Below are 24,475 nucleotides of genomic sequence, written 5' to 3' on the forward strand. Positions count from 1 at the left end.
TCGCATGGGCATCTAACGTATCCTAATATATGATGGAGGAAGGCTTCAGCTCTGACTTTGTGACTCTCGTTGTAGTACACATCACTAGTTTTTATATTAAGATAAAACATCAGGAATGACAGTTGAGTTGAGAATATTATCTGTAAGATATAATGTGACAAACCAGTTCTAGTAACTTTCCAAATTGAAGGTCATGCTGAATGGAAAACTATTGGGTTTTTATCTTGCTTTGTTTTTTTTTTTTTTTTTTTTTTTTTCATTTCTTCCAGGAGACTTATGGAAAGTCAATAGAATAGTTATTTGGGCTTCAGTGTTCTCCTGTGTAGAAATGCTTTTGGCATTCCAGTAGGTTCTCTCATACATCATGAACATCTCTGTTGAAAATGCATGTTTCCAAGTAGGGGCCTCGGCATGACAGCAGGATGAGCTGCCAAATGCCCAGTTTGATTGGCTTCATAGTCATTTTCTGCTTATCCCAAATAGAATATGCAGAAAGCTACAAATGGAATGCCTTAGCTGCAGTTTGAGCGTGGGATATCCATGTTTTTCGTCAGCCTTTAAGTCTTTGCTCAATTCTTTTCCCTAACTGCTTTTCAAACTTATCTGAGTTGAAGGGGAAAAGAGGAAAAGGGAATGGAGAAAACAATTGAAGGGAAAAAAGGAGGCAATAATTTTCTCTTTCTCAAAGGAAATACTAAACCTTGCACTCTGCACATTCAGGAAAAATATGATTTGATGATAGCCTTGCAATCAGTTTCTGCCTATTCAGGAAACATTCTCAGATGGAAACAAAATTAACTTCTTACCATTAATCCTAGAGGAATGTTTTCAAATGTTTGGTTGGGGGCCATGTTTTAAACAGAGACCTGTTGAAAATCAACAGTCCCCACTCTTCAGTGTCCCGTGCTCACCGTCATTTCCACGTTTGTCTTCCTAGGACCTCAATACAGTCCCAGTCTTCATATGGTAACAGCTCCCCACCTCTGAACAAAATGAACAGCATGAACAAGCTGCCGTCTGTGAGCCAGCTTATCAACCCTCAGCAGCGCAACGCCCTCACCCCTACAACCATTCCTGATGGCATGGGGGCCAACAGTAAGAGCATCTCCTTTTAGCTGTGGCTGAAGGATGAACAGCCTAGCATAGGACAAGTCTCTGGGATGGGGAAAAGCATGTTCTTAAGCTAAATGAGAGGCACAGTGGGACAGATCAAATCAAAGTGGAGTGGCTTGGGTTTCTGACTGTGGACCTTTCACTTTTTCGGCTTGTCGTTCATTGCAAAATATACTACTGGTAGAGATAGAGAAGGATGTTTCTTCAGTAGGGATAAGGATTTCTGTGAAAAGAACAGTCTACTTCCTGCTATCCTGGATGGAGACTCACCTCCTGCAGCCTTTGAAATAGTCAAAAGAAAATGGATGCAACATGCATAAAGTAGCACGTTTCAGTGAACTTAAAATCTAGAGAAATAGGCCGAGTGCAGTGTCTCACGCCTGTAATCCCAGCACTTTGGGAGGCCAAGGCGGGTGGATAACTTGAGGTCAGGAGTTCGAGACCAGCCTGGCCAACATGGTGAAACCCTGTCTCTCTTAAAAATACACAAATTAGCTGAGCCTGGTGGTGCATGCCTGTAATCCCAGCTACTCAGGAGGCTGAGGCACGAAAATCACTTGAACCCGGGAGGCAGAGGTTGCAGTGAGCTGAGATCACACTGCTGCACTCCAGCCTGGGTGACAGAGTGAGACTCGGTCTCAAAATAATAATAATAATAAAAAATCTAGAAAAGTAGATTATAGTCTGGACTCTATGAAAAAAACACCTCTAATAACAAAGAAGTTACTTCTCTAATACTTCATTTTCTATCCATAAAATTATCACTTTATATACTTAACGTTTTATGTCTGTTTCTCTATAATCCTGGCCTTTTAAACTCACCTATTCTATTCCAGACACAGTCAGTAAGGAATTGACCTACAAAGCAGCCTGCCTTTTATTTCTTCTCACACACATTCCTCATATCAGCTAAGTACAAATGAAAAAGACACTGTAAGAATTGGGCCTCCAAGTGGATGTTGACTGGCATATAGCTTTACTATAAATACAGTTATCTTCTCCACTAGGACTAAATCTAGCAAAGTGGATACACAAACTTGAAGGAAAAAAAAGTGGTGTTAAAAATGCAAAAGATTGTATAACACCCTTGAGGATTCAGAAGACTGAACATTGCATGGCTATCATATAGTCCCTACTACCTAAAAAACAGTACCCTCAAGCTTGGCTTTTGAAATCCTAATTATTTTGATCAAACCTCTACACATGCATTTCAGTGTTGTCTCTTCTAAAGAAATCAGGGGAGGCTAGGATTATGACTTTCTGTGGTCTAGTGGCACACAGTCATTGTTTTGGCTTTTTATTTTGTTTTAGACAGAGTTTCGCTCTTGTTGCTCAGGCTGGAGTGCAATGGTGCAATCTCGGCTCACTATAATCTCTGCCTCCCAGGTTCAAGCCATTCTCCTGCCTCAGCCTCCCGAGTCGCTGGGATTACAGGCGTGCACCACCACGCCTGGTTAATTTTTTGTATTTTTAGTAGAGATGGGGTTTCACTATGTTGGCCAGGCTGGTCACGAACTCCTGACCTCAGGTGATCCGCCCACCTCGGCCTCCCAAAGTGCTGGGATTACAGGCGTGAGCCACTGCACCTGGCCACACATTCATATTTTAATGAGATAGAGGTGTGTGTGTTTGGAATGGTTGCCTGTTATGGCAAACATAGACTTTAGAGTGAGATTACTCACTAATGACAAATGCATCATAAGGCTTAAAACCTGACCCCTTGACAGGTCTACTTTGACATAAAAAGAATAGAAACCACTTATTTTCAACTTTATATTATTTCTTGTGACATCTTAGAGTCCTCAAGTTCCTTCTTGGGATGACAAAATTGTGATAATAGTGATGATGGTTCACATTTGTATAAGTTACAGTTTGCCTACTTTTTTCTTTTTTTTTTTTTTTTTTTTTTTTAATTATACTTTAAGTTCTAGGGTACATGTGCATGACGTTTATATTTGTACTTCACAATTATTTCAGAAGGGAAACAGACTGAGATGTGATCGATTATGCTCTTTAGTTAGTGGCAAAGATGTTTTCTAGGCATACTGCTACTCACTAAAGTAGAAACAAATTACATTAATCTTTTAGTAAATTATTTTGTTCTTTTTGACATGAAGGCAAAATTCATTTCATAAATATTGATATTAAGCTTTTTTTCTCTATTAGTGAATGTTTGCACTTCATGGTTTAGTAAAATATCAGCAAGTATTGGTGGTGTTCCTGTATACAGCCCTGAAAATGGACCATAAGTAATAGAATATTTAATTGTATCCCCATTTATTAGGCACATGAGTCCTTCTAAATATTGAAGTCAGTCTTCCTATTCCCAAATAAATATTCCAAGGGTCACTCTTTCATTCACAGATTTGTGCATTTATCGGTTTAACCTAAATTTACTGAACACCTACTCTGGGCCAGGCACTGTGCTAGGGACCGTAGGGATCTAGACACCTGTAAGATCTAATCTCTCTGCTTGCACAGGTTAGTGAGGGAGACAGAAATATAACCCTTGAAGGCAAACACAAGGAAGAATATGTTAACATTAAGAGCAATTAGCAACTACAGAATTAGAAGTAGAGAAAGGGGAGGAAAGAGATTGTTCTAGGACAAGGTACAAAAGTCAGGAGGTGCCTAATTAGTTTGGAGTCTGACCGTTCTGTTTGACTAGATGTAGGCCGCTTGAAGGGGTGTAGTGAGAGAGAAGATTAAAAAGGAAGGCTGGTAGTTTAGGCCCTTGATAAAATTTAACCAGACAAGATGGACCACAGGGATGCTGGTGCATGATGATGGCAGTAACCCTTTCTGTTCCTCCTGCTTCTGTTCAGTTCCCATGATGGGCACCCACATGCCAATGGCTGGAGACATGAATGGACTCAGCCCCACCCAGGCACTCCCTCCCCCACTCTCCATGCCATCCACCTCCCACTGCACCCCCCCACCTCCATATCCCACAGATTGCAGCATCGTCAGGTGAGTCCACAGCATGTGCCTCTGGGGGCCTGTCCTAAGCATCCCGGGATGGTGGAGGGCGGATACTGTTATAGTCCATTAAACAGTTGGAAGGAAAGACAGCAATCCTATGGTTGGAGTTCAGTCACTATTATCTCTGATCTGTGGAGTGGTCAGCAATGTTTTATCAAGGAAAACTATAATCAGCATGGAAACAAGGGAAAATGTGTGTTTATAGGCATATTGTTTTCATGTCTGTTTCCCTCGCCTTCACTTACTCCCTTCCTCCTCTCTCACATTTTTACATTGTCAGTTGCGGCCCTCAAGTTGGTGCTCAGGGCTGGGTTTCCAAAAGGGCAATAAACTTGCTATCTTGCTCCTTTTCCTCTCTCTAATCCTCATAGCTCTCAGCCACCATGGGACCATTATTTTGGAGTTGGATGTCCATAAAGAGTTTTAATGTTACCCAAAATGACAGGGACTTTCAAAAACTGATGGCCTTTACTACTTTGCCTATGAGAAATGGGCACACTCCAGCAAAGGGGGGTTCAGATAGGCAGAATAAAGAAATGCATGAAGTCTGAAAGATTTGCTTCCCACAGAGGCAAGAGTAGGTTCCCAGATCTCTTGCCCAGTGCGTATCTTCTTCTTCTGCTTCATGTGCAGAATGATTGTTTCATTTGGCTACTGGAACAATTTGTGTTGATTTTCCTGCATGTCAGTCACAGGGATGGCAAAGTGATGGCCTAGTCCACCCAGGATCTGTTCTGTAATGATGGTGGCATCATCATCAGTCTAAGACCAGCACCAAAAGGAAGGGGATCTGTATCCTGAGGAGGAGATAAATCAAAAGGCATGAATGACTTCATGGAGTAGAGGCCTACAATTTTTTCTTAACCACATGAACCATTCTCACAAAGCCCAGATACAAAACAAATAAAGTAGAGATGTTATTTTTGAAGTGAAGAGCCAAGCAGCAAGAAAGTTAGGAACCCGAACACTGGACTTCCCTTTCACCCTTTGCAATGGTTTCTAGGACACTTACACGGAACCCTAGAATTCCACAGATCACCATATGATAATCACTGATCTGCAGGAATCCTTATAGTCGATTTTAATTTCTATAGACCTAAACTTCATGTCACCAATAATCTCCAAACCTCAGACTTAAGGCCCGCATATATATTATCCACTCCTAATCTCTTATGTAGGGCATCCAAGGGCAAAATGTTGGGTTTTCCCTTATCTCGCCAATGCAGTTGGGGTGAACTTTCTTTTTCTGTTTCCTCCTTCCTCTTCCCTCCTCCCTCTGCAGTTTCTTAGCAAGGTTGGGCTGTTCATCATGTCTGGACTATTTCACGACCCAGGGGCTGACCACCATCTATCAGATTGAGCATTACTCCATGGATGTAAGTAACTGTTAGACTTTTCTCAAATTTTATTTCTTCATTTCTTTCCTCTGATGACAACTGCCTTGTAGTTCAATCCCTGATAGTTTAAAAATTTGTTTTTGTCATGCCCCCAATTATCCATTTTGATGGAACCCATAACTATGTTAGAAAGATTCCCAGGCCTCAACCTGTACACATTGGAAGCTTAGCAATCAATCTTCTTCAGCTTGTCTGATCAGTCAACAATTGTCTATTGCACAGATACTATTAGCAAGATGGGAAAGAGGAGCTATTCCCACAATCAAAAAATTTGTAATTTCTAAAGAATTAGCAGAAATTCTCGAGTGTTCTCATTAATCTGTATAAGTTCCCAGAAAGGACAGCAGGACACCGGTGGTGCTATTCTCTTAAAAACATGGAGAGATAGCGCAATAGTCATGTGCCATGACTATGTCAGACAAAACTAGGAATAGAACACAAAGGTGTAACTTACAGTCTTTAACTTTATTAACTGGCCTTTTCTGCCTTTCTTTAAATTAGTACCTTAAGGGAGATTCAGCCGTTCCTCTCAATTAAAACTATACGTTCCTTTACTAATTTTCAATTTTATAATAGTGCCCAGCCATTTCTAGTCATTGGGCATGATCAATGGCCATGGGGTCAAATCCCAATCACCCTTTTTAGTAGCAGTGAGAACTTGGGGTTATCACTTTGCTTCTCTGGGCCTCAGTTAATAAAATATTGGGTTCAAATTACTCCTTTCTGGCTTTGATATCCTTTGATTTGTCTTTGAAACAAGCTGGGTGAGAGGGGACTTTTTCTTGCTTCCTACTCCACTTTTTGAACTACTGCTCACACGGGAGCTAGTGTTGCTCTGGTTTATGGCAATCTGATTTGTCTCTTAGGCCGCGCTCTTCATGTTGCTCTCTTTGGGGTTCACTAGCCTCTCTTCTAGCTTCCAGAGGGTACTTTGGACTGGTGGAAGAAGACATTCTCTGCCTCTGCTGCTACTTCTATGTTGGGGCCTCTTTTTTCCCCCTCCTTGAGCACCGATGCTAGAGATGCCCCTGCAGCGTGAGAATGCCCCCCACCATGAGGTGACATGTACATTGTGTACTGCCCCTGTGCCCACCCCTCTTCACCCCATAAATCACTCCTGGCTGCTGCTCCCTGATAGAATCAGTTGTAAGTGAAAACTGCAGGGAAAGCTTGAAGAGTGGGTTCCAATATGATTCTGAGAACTTTACAACTACTTCCATCCACTGAAGAGAACAGAGTTGCCCTGTATTTGAGAGAGCCTCCTGTAGTAGATTCCTACACTTTGGAACAGGGAATCCTCCTCTTCCCTATATTTTTAAAGTTGTACTTTCCACTGGCTCACTTATTTCCACTGGGGAATACGTCAAGATGCTCCCTTGATCATTAGGATCTGCAGATGCCCTCTGTAAGTTCATTTCTGCTGATGTCGACTAAGTCCTATGCCAGTCGGTGGGCCACAGCTTTCTCACCTGTCAGTCATTAGTTAAAATCTATCCAGGGCATCATGAAAATTAACAGAGTCTAATTTACAAAGAGCTTTGCATTTACTGAGAGCCTCAAAAGTAGGAACAATCCAAGAAACATAAAAAGCTGTGCTTATTTAGGCCAGGTGTGGTGGCTCACACCTGTAATCCCAGCACTTTGGGAGGCTGAGGCAGGCAGATCATGAGGTCAGGAGATCAAGACCATCCTGGCTAACACGGTGAAATCCTGTCTCTACTAAAAATACAAAAAAATTAGCTGGGTGTGGTAGTGCACGTTTGTAGTCCCAGCTACTCAGGAGGCTGAGGCAGGAAAATGACGTGAACCCGGGAGGTGGAGCTTGCAGTGAGCCGAGATCGCACCACTACACTCCAGCCTGGCTGAAAGTGCGAGACTACATCTTAAAAATAAAACATAAAAAAAAAAAACTATGCTTATTTATTTGTGATTGACCTTCTTTATAAGGTATTCTTCTGCTACAGTAAGAGATTAGGAATATTTCTAATGGCCTGAAAATCCACACCATAGATAGGAAAATATGACACCAAACTACAAATTTCCAAATTGAGAAATGTTGGGAAGCTGTGCAGTTTTCTCCTCCTCACCTCAGCTTCTTCCTGCATATTTCTAGAAAGAGATACCCTTTTCTCAGCTTTTCTCTTAGAGCCAGTCTAAGTTATTGCGCATCATCACTTCCTGGAAAAGGAATGTGACCTAAATTTGGGGAATTTCATTAGTGTCCCCATAACAAGCAAAAATGAGGTACCAATACAACATAGTAATAACACAAATGGTTAATATTTATATAGTAGAGTATGTTCTAATTTATAAAATACTTTCATAACTGTATTTACCTATGAGTCTTATAGCATCTTTTGCCCCATAAAGCAATTGTATCTCATTTTACCGATGAAGAAACTGAGGCTGCTAGAGAATAAGTGACTTGCTAAAGTCCTATAGCCAGTCAGTGACAATCAAAACCTCTGCCACGGTTTTCTCACTCCAAGCACAATGTGCTATTTACCTACCATTCTGCCCCGTGAAAATATGAGCTATCACTGAAACAATCTAAAAAAGAGCTTATGCAGATAAATGTGAGCGAAATCACCACAGTTAGTTAAGGTTGACCCTATTTGTAATGACCTCTGCACCCATTCACAGAACATAGACACAACTGCTCTGCATTTTGATACCTTGCTTTATTCAAACACCAAAAGACCTTTTAGATAAAAGGGCCGTTTCAGGTTCTGAGGATGCCCTAAGTCCCTAATTTTTTCACTTAGTTATGTGACTTTAAACTTGTCAACCTCTCTGGCCTTCAGTTATTCTATCTATAAAACAGGTCTAATAATGTTTACTACTAATCTGAGGATTAAATGATATCATGAATATAAAATAATTCAGTGCCTGGCACATAGAAAGTACTCAATCTTTTCTTCTTATCTCCTCAACCAAGTGGTGGTGACATTCCCTTAATACCTTTCTTCTAGTGACTAGCCAGGTAAATTCAAGCATCAGTACGTACCTCATGTTTCTATTTGGGATTTTTGTCCTCTCATCTAGCTATTATCCCCATTTTACCAATGAAGAAACTGAGGCCAGTAGAGACTAAGTGAAGTGTTATACACAGGCAGGAATGGCACCTCAAGGCTGTGCCTTTGTGCTTAGTTACATAGAGTTGAAGACTCAGAGAACTAATTTTATTTTCTAATTTGTGGTCGATTCAGATCAATTAAACCAGAGCATCAGGGAGTGACACCATGTTATGGACTAAATGTCAGTTTTTCTCCTTGTTTTCATTCTCCATGACACCTTCCCCTATTGCACAGGATTTGGCAAGTCTAAAAATCCCTGAGCAATTTCGACACGCAATCTGGAAGGGCATCCTGGACCACCGGCAGCTCCATGAATTCTCCTCTCCTTCTCATCTCCTGCGGACCCCAAGCAGTGCCTCTACAGTCAGTGTTGGCTCCAGTGAGACCGGGGTGAACGCGTTATTGATGCGGTGCGATTCACCCTCCGCCAGACCATCTCTTTCCCACCCCGAGATGAGTGGAATGACTTCAACTTTGACATGGATGCTCGCCGCAATAAGCAACAGCGCATCAAAGAGGAGGGGGAGTGAAGCCTCACCACGTGAGCTCTTCCTAACCCTCTCCTAACTGCCCGCCCCCTACGAGGCACTCCTGCTTAATCTTCAAAGCCTTCTCCTTAGCTCCTCCCCACCTTCCTCTTCTGTCTGATTTCTTAGGGGAAGGAGAAGTAAGAGGCTACCTCTTACCTGACATCTGACCTGGCATCTAATTCTGATTCTGGCTTTAAGCCTTCAAAACTAGAGCTTGCAGAACTGTAGCTGCCATGGCTAGGTAGAAGTGAGCAAAAAAGAGTTGGTTGTCTCCTTAAGCTGCAGAGATTTCTCATTGACTTTTATAAAGCATGTTCACCCTTATAGTCTAAGACTATATATATAAATATATAAATATACAGTATAGATTTCTGGGTGGGGGGCATTGAGTGTTGTTTAAAATGTAATTTAAATGAAAGAAAATTGAGATGCACTTATTGACCATTTTTTAATTTACTTGTTTTGGATAGTTTGTCTATACCCCTTCTCTTAAGGGGTATCATGTATGGCGATAGGTATCTGGAGCTTAATGCTACATGTGAGTGACAATGATGTACAGGTCCTTTCAGTTCTTTGGATCCTAAATACATGCCACATCAAACCTTTGAGTAGATCCATTTCCATGGCTTATTATGTAGGTAAGACTGTAGATATGTATTCTTTTCTCAGTGTTGGTATATTTTATATTACTGACATTTCCTCTAGTGATGATGGTTCACGTTGGGGTGATTTAATCCAGTTATAAGTAAAAGTTTATGTTCAAACATCCTCTTTAGTTTTTGGTTGGGAATGAGGAAAATTCTTAAAAGGCCCATGGCAGCCAGTTCAAAAACACCTGCTGTCATGTATTTGAACATATCAATAACCCCCTTAAATTTAATACCAGATACCTTATCTTACAATATTGATTGGGAAAACATTTGCTGCCATTACAGAGGTATTAAAACTAAATTTCACTACTAGATTGATTAACTCAAATACACATGTGCTACTCTTCTAAGAATTCAGATTGATTTGATTGGGACAAGTGCCATCTAACTAGTTCTAACAGTGAAGTTTTACTGTCTGTTAATATTCAGGGTAAATAGGAATCATTCAGAAATGTTGAGTCTGTACTAAACACTAAGATATCTCAATGAACCATAAATTCAACTTTGTAAAAATCTTTTGAAGCATAGATAATATTGCTTGGTAAGTGTTTCTTTTAAAGACCCTCCTATTCTATAAAACTCTGCATGTAGAGGCTTGTTTACCTTTCTATCTTTAAGGTTTACAATAGGAATGGTGATTTGAAAAATATAAAATTATGAGATTGGTTTTCCTGTGGCATAAATTGCATCACTGTATTATTTCCTTTTTTAACCAGTAAGAGTTTCAGTTTGTTGGCAAGTAACTGTGAGAACCCAGTTTCCCGTCCATCTCCCTTAGGGACTACCCAGAGACAAGAAAAGGTCCCCACAGAGCAAGGGATAAGGCTTTCATGGCTGCTGTTGCTTAAACCACTTAAACAAAGAGTTGCCTTGAAACTTTGGGAAAACGTGTAAATGACAATATTCCTCATAGATCTTTCAGAAATATAAGACATTTTTTGCATGCATGCAAATGAGCTCTGAAATTTTCCCATGCATTCTGGTCAAGGGCTGTCATTGCACATAGGCTTCCATTTTAATTTTAAAGTGCAAAAGGGCTAATATGGCTCTAAAATGTAATGTATGGGCTGCCTCTGAAAAGTGTATATATATTTTGTGTGAAATTGCATACTTTGTATTTTGATTATTTTTTTTTTTTTTCTTCTTGGGATAGTGGGATTTCCAGAACCACACTTGAAACCTTTTTTTATTATTTTTGTATGTTCATGAAAATACCATTTAGTAAGAATACCACATCAAATAAGAAATAATGCTACAATTTTAAGAGGGGAGGGAAGGGAAAGTCTTTTTTTTTATTATTTTTTTAAAATTTTGTATGTTAAAGAGATTGAGTCCTTGATTTCAAAGTTTTGTTGTACTTAAATGGTAATAAGCACTGTTAACTTCTGGAACGAGCAGGTAGCTTTGCAAACCCATTAAGGGGAAGAATGAAAGCTGTTCCTTGGTCCTAGAAGGACAAACTGCTTCCTTACTTTACTGACGGTTTGAATAAACCTAGGACTTCCGAGCTATTTCAGTACTATTCAGGTGACACTGGGGCCTTGCAAATTCCTGTACTACGTCTCTTGGATTTGGCACTAGCCAAAGCTAGGCATTTACTGGCTTACCTCCTCATGGCAACCTACTCTCCTTGAGTGTATGAGTAGCCAGAGAAAGGGGTAAAAGAATACTAAGCACAGAAACCACTAGAAGTGGGCTTAATGGAGTTCTCGTGGCCTCAGCTCATACAGTTAGCTGAAGAATTGAAAAGTGTTTTTGTTTGGAGATGTTTATAAACAGAAATGGAAAGCAGAGTTTTCATTAAATCCTTTTACCTTTTTTTTTTCTTGGTATTTCCCTAAAATACAGTATGTGGGATATTGAATGTTAAAGGGATATTTTTTCTATTATTTTTATAATTGTACAAAATGAAGCAAATGTTAAAAGTTTTATATGCTTTATTAATGTTTTCGAAAGGTATTATACACGTGATACATTTTTTAAGCTTCAGTTGCTTGTCTTTTGGTATTTTCTGTTATGGGCTTTTGGGGAGCCAGAAGCCAGTCTGCAGTCTCTTTTTGTTTTGCCAGGACATGCAATAAAATCAGAAAATAAATAAAAACTCATTAAGAAACTGTGTGTGTCTATCTGTGTCTGTTTGCCTATTTGTCCATTCTTCCATCCTTTGACCTTACTTATATTATCGAGGAAGGAGAGATACCGAGAGAAACATTGCAGAGGTTCAAATGTTGATGTTTCTCATCTGAGAACAAATAATCATTCTTTTCTCATTTTAGCCAACCTACAAAATAGGAAAGACCAGAATGGCATTTTCATTTGGTGAATGAGACATTCAAAGTTTTAATACTTTATTTGATTGAGGTCAGAAAGAGTTTGCTTTAGAACAGGGACTAGACTTCAAATATTCCTAATGTCTAACTTAGTGACCTTCCGATGACACTCGGCAGTAACCTCATCGAACTGTGGAGTGGAAAGCAGATAAGCTTGTGGTATGTGGGAGCATGCTGCAGATGGTGGGCCCTGAATGGGCCATGTTCCCTTTTAAACTCATTGCTAAATATCACCCTTCAGTTATGTACATTGATTCACCCAATACTATCTCTATCAAAATGGGTGAGTTATTTTTATTAAATAAGAATGTATATTACTTTATGCGATAACATTGGATGGCATAAATACAATATAATGCCTTAGATTTATTTAAAAAATTCCAGAATAGCAAAAATATATAGTAATCAATTTGTTTTTCTATTTATAGATATAATCACATTATAAAGATAGGTTCATATAGGCAAGCAGGTGCAGCTTATAACTACCAAAAGATTCAATTCTTAGTCCTTGCAATCTACGTGATAGAGCGCCAGAAATGAAATAGTTGATTCAATGATACCAGTATGAGGAATTTAAAAGAGCTATAAAAATGATTAATCATGGATCTATCATTTTGGCTCTTTTGACTAAATTTTTATTTTTGGTTTTTCAGTAGTTCTATGTGTATGGCTTGGTAGTTCATGACTTTTATTTACTCTTAGAGGTCTTCTGGAGTAAAAGAAAAACCTACTTTAAAAAAATGCATTTTCTTAGAATTATTAGGTCTGTTAAATGCTTTTACAAATCCAAAATGCACTGTGGAAACTTGGTGATTTTTTGTGTGTGTGTCTTCAGACTTTATTTTAGCCATTCTAGAAATGGCTTTATTTTTATCAATCAATTTTAATGAGTAAAAAAAAGAATAAAAAACAAGAAGAATGGTAGGATTGCCCAAAACTGTTGCTGTCCAATATGGTAGTCACTAGCTACGTGTAATTATTGAGCACGTGGATGGAGCTAGTCAATACTGAGATGTTCTGTATATGCAAAATACACATTAGACTTCAGGGACTTAGAATCACAATAAAAATATAAATAACTCATTGATAATTATTTCAATTATATGTTGAAAATTAAATATTTTGGGTTTAATTTTACCCATTTATGTGCTTACTAGAAAATTTAAAATTATGTAAATGGCTTTCATTGTAGTTCTATTGGGAATTGGCTAGAAACATGATGTAATAAGAAGCCTATAAGGATGATGAAATGAATTTACTATTTACTATTGTGTAATTATCCACTTTTTTTGTTTGTTTTTTTTTTACTGGGATGCTCATTAGCATTGCATCATTTTTCAATAAACTGTAGAATAGGAGAATATATCTTTGTAGTTAGGATTTTTCATTTTCTCCCCATAATGGTAAAGATACTAAAACTGATAGAGAAAAACATTTCAAAATTGTGACATCAGAATATGAATACAAAACACAATGGCACTCTAGACTCTGATGATGGTGAAATGGCTTGTGTAAGCTAAATTTTAAACTGAGTTTTCATGTAATGATATGCTAGATGAATTTTCTCAAGCACAAGGCTCAGTGGCCAAGGAATACAGTCTTAAAGATAAAAAGTGTATATGTTTAATATAGATAGTTCTTCAACAGGAAGAATTTTACCATTTAAGTTTACACAACAATCATCTGACCATCCAGTTTTCTAAAAGGACATGTGATAGTAGTATTTTAGTTCTAATGATTCTTGTGCACCAAAATTTACCAGTATGCTTCACAAGTGGACAAATAAAGGCTGCTGTGTATCAAAGGTAATCGGAAGGAAACAGATGATGTAGAAACTTAACTTATTGGATTAATCATTCTAATTGATGTTTAAAAATTATTTTGCAGTTTTGGAGTGAAGAACATAGTCATCCTCTCTTCAACAAAGGCATGAGCCATCAAGGATTCAAAAAAATTGTTCAAGTATTTTATTTTGATGGTGTAAATACAAGATAAACAATTAGAAGTAATGATGTTAGAACTTATCAGAGGCGTATTTGAAATCAATATAAGGTAGCTATGTCCCAAATTGCATGATAGTTCATGAGTAGTTAATTGCATTCAGAAGATATTTTCTATTTTATGTACATATGCCACTGAAATCATTAACAAAATTTTAGATATACTATGTCTATATTAAAATTTCTTATAAAATTATTCTACAACATATATTCTGTATTTTATAAAATTACTAAGGTAAAAATATAAAGCATTAATGAGACCCAGAAGATATGGATAATGATGACTGAGATTTGCTAGAGTAACTTATCTAATATTGTTATAGAATGCCGAAAGCAATGTTCATTAAATACTCTTGAATTATCTATAATTTGCATAGAATCTCTGAGATTCCAAGAACATATTTCTGCTTTTGGGTGCAGTTTCTAAATTATCTAAGAAGGTACCCCAAAGACTTTCCTTGGTACACTATTTTGTATTCCTAGTAGCAAAATAAAAGTATGGAATAAAGGTCTGCACATAGGTGGGTAGACACTGGAACCTTCCTAGATCCAGGAAAGATACCCTTAATCTTGAGTCAGGGCATCCACAGACTGGCAGAAGGGAGTGGTTATTATCCGTTTTACCATTCTTTCTCTTTCGTAGATTACAGTTCTCTTACTAGGTAAACTGGAACATAGGACACTGTCAGCCTTGAGTATGGATTTCCTAGCTTCCTCTTTGTACCCATAAAAACTTTGGTGTCCATTATCATTCTTCCAAATTTGATTTACACTATGCCTTTTCCCCTGGTGCGCCAGACTTATTCCAAAGAAAGTTAGGTAGATGTGTAGATTTCATGGAAATATGAAGAGGCAGAGTGAAAAGAACACTTGACTGAGAGGATTCTGGTGACTTGGGCCAGGTGCTTAATCTTCTGCATTTCAGTTTCAACATCTGCGAGATGAGAGGTCTGAACCCCTAACTTGCCAGTATTTCAGTAATATCTTTTGGAAGACAGCTGAAGGATGGCATGAAAAAACTCTTCCAATACAGAAATGGGTTTAGAGTTTTGAGAAAAAATTCAACAATCTCAAAGCTGTAATCTTCATTAAATGCAGACCTAAAAGTGACGGGAATCTTGTTTCTTCTTTAGAAAGGTTTTTCATAGAGTACTAACCATATATATTTTTCTCAGATAAGAGTAGTTCACTAATTTAACTTTGCGGTTTTAGAGTCATGTTGGGTGTGTCTTTGAAATTTATGAGATTTGTAACTCCTTACACTAATCCTGACTCTGTCTATGTGCCAGGTGGGTGGCAAGTACTGGCAGGTGAACTTCCCTTTTGTGATTCTGATTAGAATTCAACGCCTAGCATGCTGGAGAACCAACCTTTTGCAATTCAAGTAAAAGTCTGACACAGGACAAGAGACAAAAATTTTCTGCAGAGAGAGCTTGGCATCAGAAACACCAGGCAGAAAGTACAAATCCTATGAATGCTTTAACTTCTCTGACATTTGCTCTGTAATTAGAAATGCTGTTATTTTTCTGTGAAAGAAATTATGGTGACTTTGAATATGGTTCAATATTCCTAAATTCTAGGTACTACCTTCTATAAGTTGCTCTGCTCTCCTACTTTTTTTTTTGAGATGGGGTCTCACTCTGTCACCCAGGCTGTAGTGCAGTGGCACGATCATAGCTCACTGCAACCTCGAACACCTGGTCTCAAGCAATCCTCCTGCCTCTGCCTCCCAAAATGCTGGGATTACACGTATGAGCCACTGCGTCCAGCCTGCTCTTCTGTATTTTAGCTAAGCTTGCATCAGCGGTCTTCAATATTTCTCTAACTTATCAATACCTTCCTAATACGATTTTGTCTCACTGATGGTTAAAAGAGAAAGCACTTGAAAGCACTCACAATCCCTAAAGTACAGAAATGGTGGAATTTTAGAAGAGAATGAAAGGAGAGAGAACAAAAAGATCAACCCATTGTCAGATTCTGGACTGTGAAATGAATAGAGAAAATTGTGCTGTGTCATTTCATGGGGCCTCTTGCCAAATGCATTTTGGAAATGTTTAGAAAGTTTGTTCTAAAGAATTCTGGAATGACAGTGGCATCCAGGTATCAGCACATTTGGTATCTCAGAACAAATGCTGACATCCATAAATATCCAATGGCAGTCATGAAATAATATTCTAAGAAATAGAACACTTTTGTGAACCTCACTCACGCAGAAGAAGCCCTAGGAAATATTCGCCTAACACCACCTGGTGTTCAAAATGGCTTTCAGGACACTGAGATGTATATATATATATATATATATATATATATATATACACACATATGTGTGTGTGTGTGTGTATGTGCATATATATAATTTTTGTTTTTACTACTTGGGGATAGGGACATCTCAATATCCCTCTTCCTTGTCTTTTGCTTTCTCGGAGTCCTGTTGTCACCCTAAGTAATTCGCTTATAAGCAGCACAAACTCAGCAAAATGATATGAAAGTTGTCTTTGGAATATTCCATTTCCATGCCTGTCTTTCTTTGTCCTTTCTGCTGAAGACATTCACATTTTTTCTGTCTTCTGTCCTCAAACCTGATGTTCCTAGCTGGATGGTAATTTCCTTGATAGTGCATGAGATACTACAGTTATGTGCATTTTGCCAGGAGTTTCTAACCATGCCTTGGAGGTGGTTACCTGCCACCTCATTCTTACCAATCCCCACTTTAAGGCCCATGATTCTTTCAAGAGTCACATGTAAGGCAGGAAACCATCGCTAAGCCTAGTCTCACCAAAGGTTCAGCAGAAGGTGCAATACTGTCCTGTGGCTGGCCAGTGTTCAATTAGCATTTGGCAATCAATAGAGTTCTGTCTTCTCAGATACAGCCCTTCTTCTTCCCTGGTATAATATCCTATTCATAAGAACATAGTTTGGCTGGCTCTCTCCTCCATCTTTCATCTCCTAAGCCTCATTATTTCTTGTCCTGGGGTACAATACCACAGTCTTTGCTCATCATCACAGCCTCTGTAACACTTTGACCTCCCTTGGTAGAGCATCAGGAGTGGTGAGTGTCTGCCTCTCTCCCATGATTGTAATGAGTTCTTTCCTTCCCTGAGGAAAAGCGCTTCCCTGTCTCTTGGCTGAAAGACTATGTTTTTTTTTTTTTTTTTTAGTGAACTCCATTCCAATTATTTCCATGATATTCTTGTGTCCTTGTGTAATACCAGTCTTTCCTCCTCATGTTGAATGGGTTGGGTGCATTCAGTGAGGAAACTAGAGGTAGTGAACAGAGAGAAAATGAGAGAATCTTATTGAGCAGGTGGACCTCAGCAAAGGTCTGCATGGAGGACGCACATGGGCTTCGGTGAGGGTTGTCCTTGTGCTTCCTGACCCAGGGGTTACTCAGCTGCCTTTGTCAGACTCTCATATGTGCAAAGCACTGGGAGATTCAAAGTTGAAAAATAAACAGCTCTATGAATCACGGAAGTATAGACCTAGAAGGAACTTAAGAGCCATCTAGTTTAGACTCTTCATTTTCTGGAGTGGAAAACTGAGGCCCAGGCAGGAAAAGGAACTATCCAGATTCTCTCACCAAGGCAAAGAAGAACCAGGTGATTCAGACTTCCCTTTCTCAGTTGTGGTACAACCCAACCCAACCTCTACTTAGAGGAAGTCTCTCTTCCGTACCGCAGTGATGCCCTTGTATTGCTGTTGCTATTTCTCTATGGAGCTTGTCAATGAATACTTTTGAGTGGTGCTTACGAATGATTCCTTCTCTCTGCTTTACTGTTTTTCATCCCCATGCTGCTGGGTTTTACCACAAACACCCCTGGCCTAAAGAACTCTGGAATTCACACAATGGGCCTTAGTTTTCCCATCTCTAAGAGGAAAGAGGCTGGAGTAAAAGATCTCAAACACCTCTGCTAGCTTCAGTGTTCTAGAAATGTATACTTCGCCATGAGGTAGGCCACCATTTAAGAAAGAAAATGGGATTTTGGTTACATACTGACATTACTTAGCTAAAATGAAGAGGCCTTGAGAATTAATAACATTTAGGTAAAAGCTGTCAAAGGTGCTAATAGGAATTGCTGGGATAAAAGCAAAGATTTTTGCAACAGCTATAGGTATTTTCCATGACAATATTCCTTCATAGCATGACTTTCAGCTGGGACACCCTCTTCTAATCTCTCAGGAAACAGAAGAGATGACATCAACGTAGTGGAAAAGAAGTGGCAATTTTCTAGTTTATATATTTAAAAAAATACAACCAAGTAAAACATAGCTAAAGTATATCTGTCAATGGGTCTGATGATCTAGATGAATTGTATAAATAAACACAAAATCTTTATATTCTTAATATATACTGATTCACTGTTTCCTAAAACATTTCATATAAATTACCTTGTTTATTTCTTCAACTTTGCGGAATAGACAGAGCAAACATTATCAGTACAAAGGGTGGAGGAAGCTGAGCCTCTGAGAAGTTACAGGCATGTCTAAGTTCACAAAGTTGTTCTAGTTAGTGATAGAATCAGCAAGTCTTTCTATTCTAGTTTGGCTCTTTTTTTTGCCATGGTACTGTTGTCTCTAATCAGAAAGTAAGTTCTCACTGGGTCACGCTCTTAGGCTGCACACACACACACACCTCAAAGAAAAGAAGCCTGTGGACTTTCCCTGGGTGGACACAGAGTATGTGTTCCAAAATCTGTCAGCCCTAGATTACATCCAACTAAACTAGGCCCCTTAAGCCCCTTATTGAAAACATAACCCTTCCATGACTGGCCATTGTCAGCAGGATAAAGCCTATCTAACTTTGTCACTGATTTGCCCTTTAAGTCTAATATTATCTGATGCTCCAACCAATTCTGTTTACTCAACATTCCCAGCTAGAATATAATCTTCACAAGGCAGGTTTCCTTGCCTTGTTAATTGATGAAGCCTACCGTAGCCTTCACTCAATAACTATTTGTAGAATTCAACAAATCAATTCTTGAATTTTCAGATATCTGTGCATTTTCTATGTTGTTCTCTTCAACAGAATGCTTCGACCCTACTGTCACCCATCTCAATCTACCTCTTTCTGTCTTTCAAAAATTACCTCAACTATTACTTCCACAACAAAGCTTCCTTGATTATCTACCACTGGAAAGACTTTGTAGGACTTAGATGTATTTCTGTTTTCATGATAGATAAGAACAAACTTGACTTCTCAGTTTGATCATCTTTTCTTTTTCTTTTTTCTATTTCTGAATGTTAAAAAGCATTTTAATTTTATACACATACACACACAATATAATATATACATATATAAAACTCTCAGCTATGGCCAATTAAACCACCTGTCTTTGAAAAATGCGTTTTGAAAATCTCAGGTTCTCCCTGATACAAGAAAGCTCATTCTTTCTTCAAACCCCCTAAAAATATATCTTTTAAGGCAAACTGCCTGTTCTGATCAGTAAATGTGTACATTCTGAGTGGTCTGTGCCCATTCTCTTTGTGGGTCGTTAAGTAGTTTGAATATAACCCCTGCCTCTATGGATGTCACCACAATCTGCTTTGTGTTTTCTGTTTTGTGGTCATATACCACTTGAAAGTTGATCCCTCACAGTGTCCATTCAAAATGTTTCTAGTCCAACCCCTAAATAAAGTGTTTAAGACATAATGAGTGTTTAATGAAGGTTTGATGGATTATTACTTTAAATGCTAATAAATACTTTGCAAACAGGAAAAACAGGTAGTGTGTTTTGCTTTTTCTGAATAGCTGTCAGTGGAAGGAAGTAGAAAGGTTAAAAGATACTAGATAGGTGTATTCAAAATTTATTTTCACATACATATTTTTTTTTCTTTGAAGGTTTTCTTTCGGTCACACTAGATCTGACATCAGCTGTGGTTTCAGCTCCTATCTAGAAGGGACAGAGCTTTGCAGATAGGGTAACTCCTAATTCTTAGCTAGGAAATAACCCCTTAGGATATTAGAGATCTCAACAGGTTTTACTATTTTCATTTGGGAGTCTAAAGCTCTATGAAAACCTACTCTAGCTTCTCCTTGATTGTCCCTTGATTTACTAGTGGCATACTTTCTATTGAAGAAAGAGGATTTCATGGTCAACAAACCATACATTAAGCTCTATGATGTGATATGGAAATTTTCTAGTATACATAGAATTTATTCTTTTAAAAATAAAGAAAAGTTTAAAAAATAATTGATACATGTCCATATACCTACTGCCCATAAATCATGATTAACATTTTTTCATATTTACCACAAATCTATGTATCTCTGTGTTTTTAATATAAGTCAAACTCAACAAAGTAAATATCCCCTTTATCGCCCACCTATAGCTATACACATCTTTCTCTGTTACGTCCCTGCATTATCTAGGGCCAGAATTAATCTGCACCATAAGTTTAGAGTATTTCCTCCAATCTATTATCGTTTTGCTTTCTATAGTACAGATAAGTAAACTTCATAGTATTGGAATAATATACATAGATATATAGATGTATATTTTTTGAGACGGAGTCTCCCTCTGTCACCCAGGTTGGAGTGCAATGGCGTGGTCTCGGCTCACAACAAGCTCTGCCTCCTGGGTTCATGCCATTCTCCTGCCTTAGCCTCCCAAATAGCTGGAACTACAGGTGCCCACCACCACACCAGGCTAATTTTTTTGTATTTTTAGTAGAGACGGGGTTTCACCATGTTAGCCAGGATGGTCTCGATCTCCTGACCTCGTGATCCACCCACCTCGGCCTCCCAAAGTGCTGGGATTGCAGGCATGAGCTACCGCGCCTGGCCAGAATAATAATCTTAAACATAATCATAACAGTTGCTGCATTAAGTTTTTTTTTTTTTTCATCCAATTTCTCTGCCTCCATACAGTCAAGCTAAGTGGTGGAATTGCCATGTTATAGATTGTATTAGTCAGGCTTCTCCAAAGTAACAGAACCAATAGGATATATATAATGAGAATCGGCTGGTGTGATGATCGAGGATGAGGAGTCACATGATCTGCTGTCTGCAGGCTGGAAGACCTTGAAAGCAGGCAGTATAATTCAGTCTGAGTCCAAAGACTCAAGAACAAGGCGAGAGGAGGAGGGCATTGGTGGATTGTGTGCATCCTTGTAGAGAACTAGGAATCTCGATGTCTGAAAGCACAAGAAGATGCAGGTTTCCGCTCAACCAGGGGGCAAATTTGTCCTCCTGCACCTTTTGGCTCTACTCAGGCCCTCAAGGGATGCCACCCACATTGGTCAAGGTGATCTTTTTTATTCAGTCTACTGATTCAAATGCTAATCTCTTCCAGAAACATCCTCACAGACACAATCAGAAATGTTTTTCTAGCGATCTGGGCCCATGAAGTCGACATCTAAAATTGACTGTCACACAGATGAAAAAGCAGAAATTCAAACATTTGAAACAAATTACCTAAGGCCATGCAGAGATTAAATAGAAGAAGCAGGATTGAAAGGATTTTTTTTTTTTTTAACTCCAAAGGCTTTGCTCTCCCCTTTGCATCATGCTGGATTTTCTATAATGATTGAATAAAACGTGCCAATACTACTGAGCTTGGAAGTCCATCATTTTTAGCGGTACCAGTGTCCATGAATCATTCTTCGGAGCAAGACAGATGTAAGACTTAGCCCTTGCCCTTCAGGTGAGCACAGTTTAGAGTCTGGGAGAAGGTAGGGATGCATGAACAAACATGTATAAAGTCCTTCCAAGTGAGACTGCAGTATGAACTACTTGGGAGAATCCCAGGGGAAGAAAAGATGTTTTTGATTAGAGAAATCTGGAGAAATGTCAGAGGAGAAGAAGCATTTGGACTGTCTTGCAGAATGAATATCACAGGCAAAGCCATAACGACATGGCAATGTAGCGGGTAAGTCAACAGACCGCTTCATTAAGCTAGGAACATGAATGGGGACTCGCAGCTTTACATATAACCAAAAGTCAGGAAAGACAGGCCACTGTACCTACTTTCAGGACTTTTGCCTCAGAAAGGTTTACAGAATTTTAGAAAAACTCTGTTTTCTTGGTCTTCTACAACTCAGCTAAACGTCTAAAACTCACTAGTGGGGCTAGCCACCCCTCATAATATTTAGACAATTGCTCGGTTACCCCTGGAGTAACTTGCAGGTTTTACACGAAGGCATGTGGGAGAAGCAGGAAGGCTCCAGTGACTTGGGGTGAGCACCAGATTGTGAGTTTCCTAGTTGTCTGTGTTGTGGCTAGCTGATACAGGAACCATTCATTGTCCACAGAAACACAGGATATTATGAGAGAGGAATGAAGTTGCAGAATGCTGACCACAGTGAACTCATAGGAACTGCTTTTCTCTACAGATGGGGATGCTGTTACTCAGATAATCTGAGTTATTTTCCTAAGGTCACAGAGTCAGTGATTGACCTCCAGTGACTTCTCATGTCTCTTCTTCACACCCTGTGCAATACTCTTCCTGGCATGCCATGGTAATAACACTCCTATATGTTTCTTTAATGTTCTTGCACAAAGCATCCTCCAGTTTAGCTTCAGTCAAGCAAGAGCACACTAGGAGGATCCAGAGAGTGAAATTTGTTCCCTAGAATATTAGGTGAAGAGTGCAACCTGCGTTCACTGTTCAGGTCCTACAAAATACAGAGGCAAGTCTGTTTTTTCTTTAAACCTCTTAGTGTTTGGGAATTCCACTGGGGTCTCTAGAAAGAGTATCTACCTTGGTCATCTGATGCTGTTAGCTTGTGCCACTGCACCCATACACTGCTGTTTCTAGATTTTCAACACAGAGACAGAGAAAATACAGGGGAAGATGACTTCCATGGGCCCACTTGGAGAGGTAGTCCCATCACTGTTAGAAAATACCTACATTCTTCAAAGACGTTAAGTAGTCATGCTGCTCCAATATAACCAAAAGCATGCTTTTGGGAGCAAAGTTAATCCTACTGAAACCACCTTCAATTAAACCAAGCTCTAGGGGCTAAGAAACAGAAAAGTGAATTAAACTTCAGTGACTCAGCTCCTTCTTCTTCCCTGCCTTTGTCTATCAGCCAGGAATGTGGGGAGGAAGTGAGTTAGGGCAAATCTATGCTTGAGCTTCATAATGCAAAGAACCAGGATCTATACACACCCAAGGTGATTTTCCTACAAATGCTATTTCTTACAGTAAGTCTCCCCTAACGCTTGGCTCCAGTGAGTATGAATCTCACATTTGCAAGTCTGGAAAGACCATGAATGGAGAGAAGGGCATGGATGCCCATGAAGAGGAAATTAAGGTGTGGCCATAGCATTCTCACTGGCAATAACATGAACTGGCTGATTTACTAATTAAGGTTAGGTTGCCTACCATCAGACCCATAACAAAAATTCCTAATGTACAAATGATTTATTAACAAAGTTAGCCAAGAAAAAATGTAAGACAGTGGCAGAAACAGGGCAGGAGAGAAGCAGCAGCCACACAAGCAAGAATACAGCGTCCAGCAAGATGGGAGACAATAGCTTCAGCCTGAACTTGACACTGAACTATGAAATGTCAAGTTTCCCAAAATAGTCCCAACCTGAGGCTGGGAAACTTGAGATTTCATAATCCTGTGCCTACCAATCATTGGTAGAGGGCTCTCCAGGGGCATATAACTCCTAGGAACTCTCAGTTTTCTGTGTGTTCCAAAAATCCCAGGAGTAGTCACCCAAAAAGAACCACCACAACAGCTGGCTGTTGGAAATGAAACATACCAAAGTCCAGGGAACATATTTAAGAAAAAAAAAATTATCTAGGAAAACATGTTCTTAGAATATCTAGACCTTAATCTAATAGCATCTTTGCAGCTACATTTACCATTTTTTAAAATTAATATTAACAAGGGGATCTATATTTAAGAGAGTTACCTTGATTTACTAATTGACAGACATAGCAGGCATAATCTTGATATCGTAAGATCATTGAAGTTCAACAGTTCCTGGTTTAAATTTTGACTCATCCGTATTTCAGATGAGTGACTTTGCTCAAGTTGCTTCACCTGTCTATGACTTAGCAGGTAGGTGAGTGCCTGTGAGAAAGGAATGAAATAAGCAAGTACCACCTCTAATAACCCAGTCATGGCACATGATAAAGTCTCAGTAAATACTGGTTATTAACAATGATAATAATAATAATGGTCTTTAATTATTCATTTATACAACAAATATTTATCAAGCACCTTCTATGTGTCAGAGCCTCTTCCAGGCCAGGAATTACAGAGAGGTTAGGTAAAGACCCCGACCTTGCAGAGTTTACATTCTAGTAAGGGAGATAAATAATAAGCACACAAATAAGTATTTAATGCAACGTCAGTTACTGATTAGCACAATAAAGAAAACTGAAGCAAGGCAAAAAACAAAACACAAAAATGAGTGGTAGAGTGAAAGATGGAAGCTATGATT

At 38.9% G+C, this 24,475-nt stretch overlaps 1 protein-coding gene across 1 annotated transcript in view; it reads left to right on the plus strand.

Moving 5' to 3' along the window:
- Positions 1 to 11,862, plus strand: part of TP63 (tumor protein p63) — a 264,983-nt gene extending 253,121 nt beyond the window's left edge. Inside the window, 5 exon segments of the mRNA XM_033213045.1 lie at positions 938 to 1,095; positions 3,939 to 4,083; positions 5,378 to 5,471; positions 8,804 to 8,951; positions 8,954 to 11,862. Coding sequence (XP_033068936.1) covers positions 938 to 1,095; positions 3,939 to 4,083; positions 5,378 to 5,471; positions 8,804 to 8,951; positions 8,954 to 9,099 — 691 coding nt within the window. The 3' untranslated portion in view covers positions 9,100 to 11,862.
- The last annotated feature ends 12,613 nt before the right edge of the window (positions 11,863 to 24,475 follow it).

This window comes from Trachypithecus francoisi, unplaced genomic scaffold (assembly GCF_009764315.1).
Source record: "Trachypithecus francoisi isolate TF-2019V2 unplaced genomic scaffold, Tfra_2.0 Lachesis_group0, whole genome shotgun sequence".
Taxonomy (NCBI): domain Eukaryota; kingdom Metazoa; phylum Chordata; class Mammalia; order Primates; family Cercopithecidae; genus Trachypithecus; species Trachypithecus francoisi.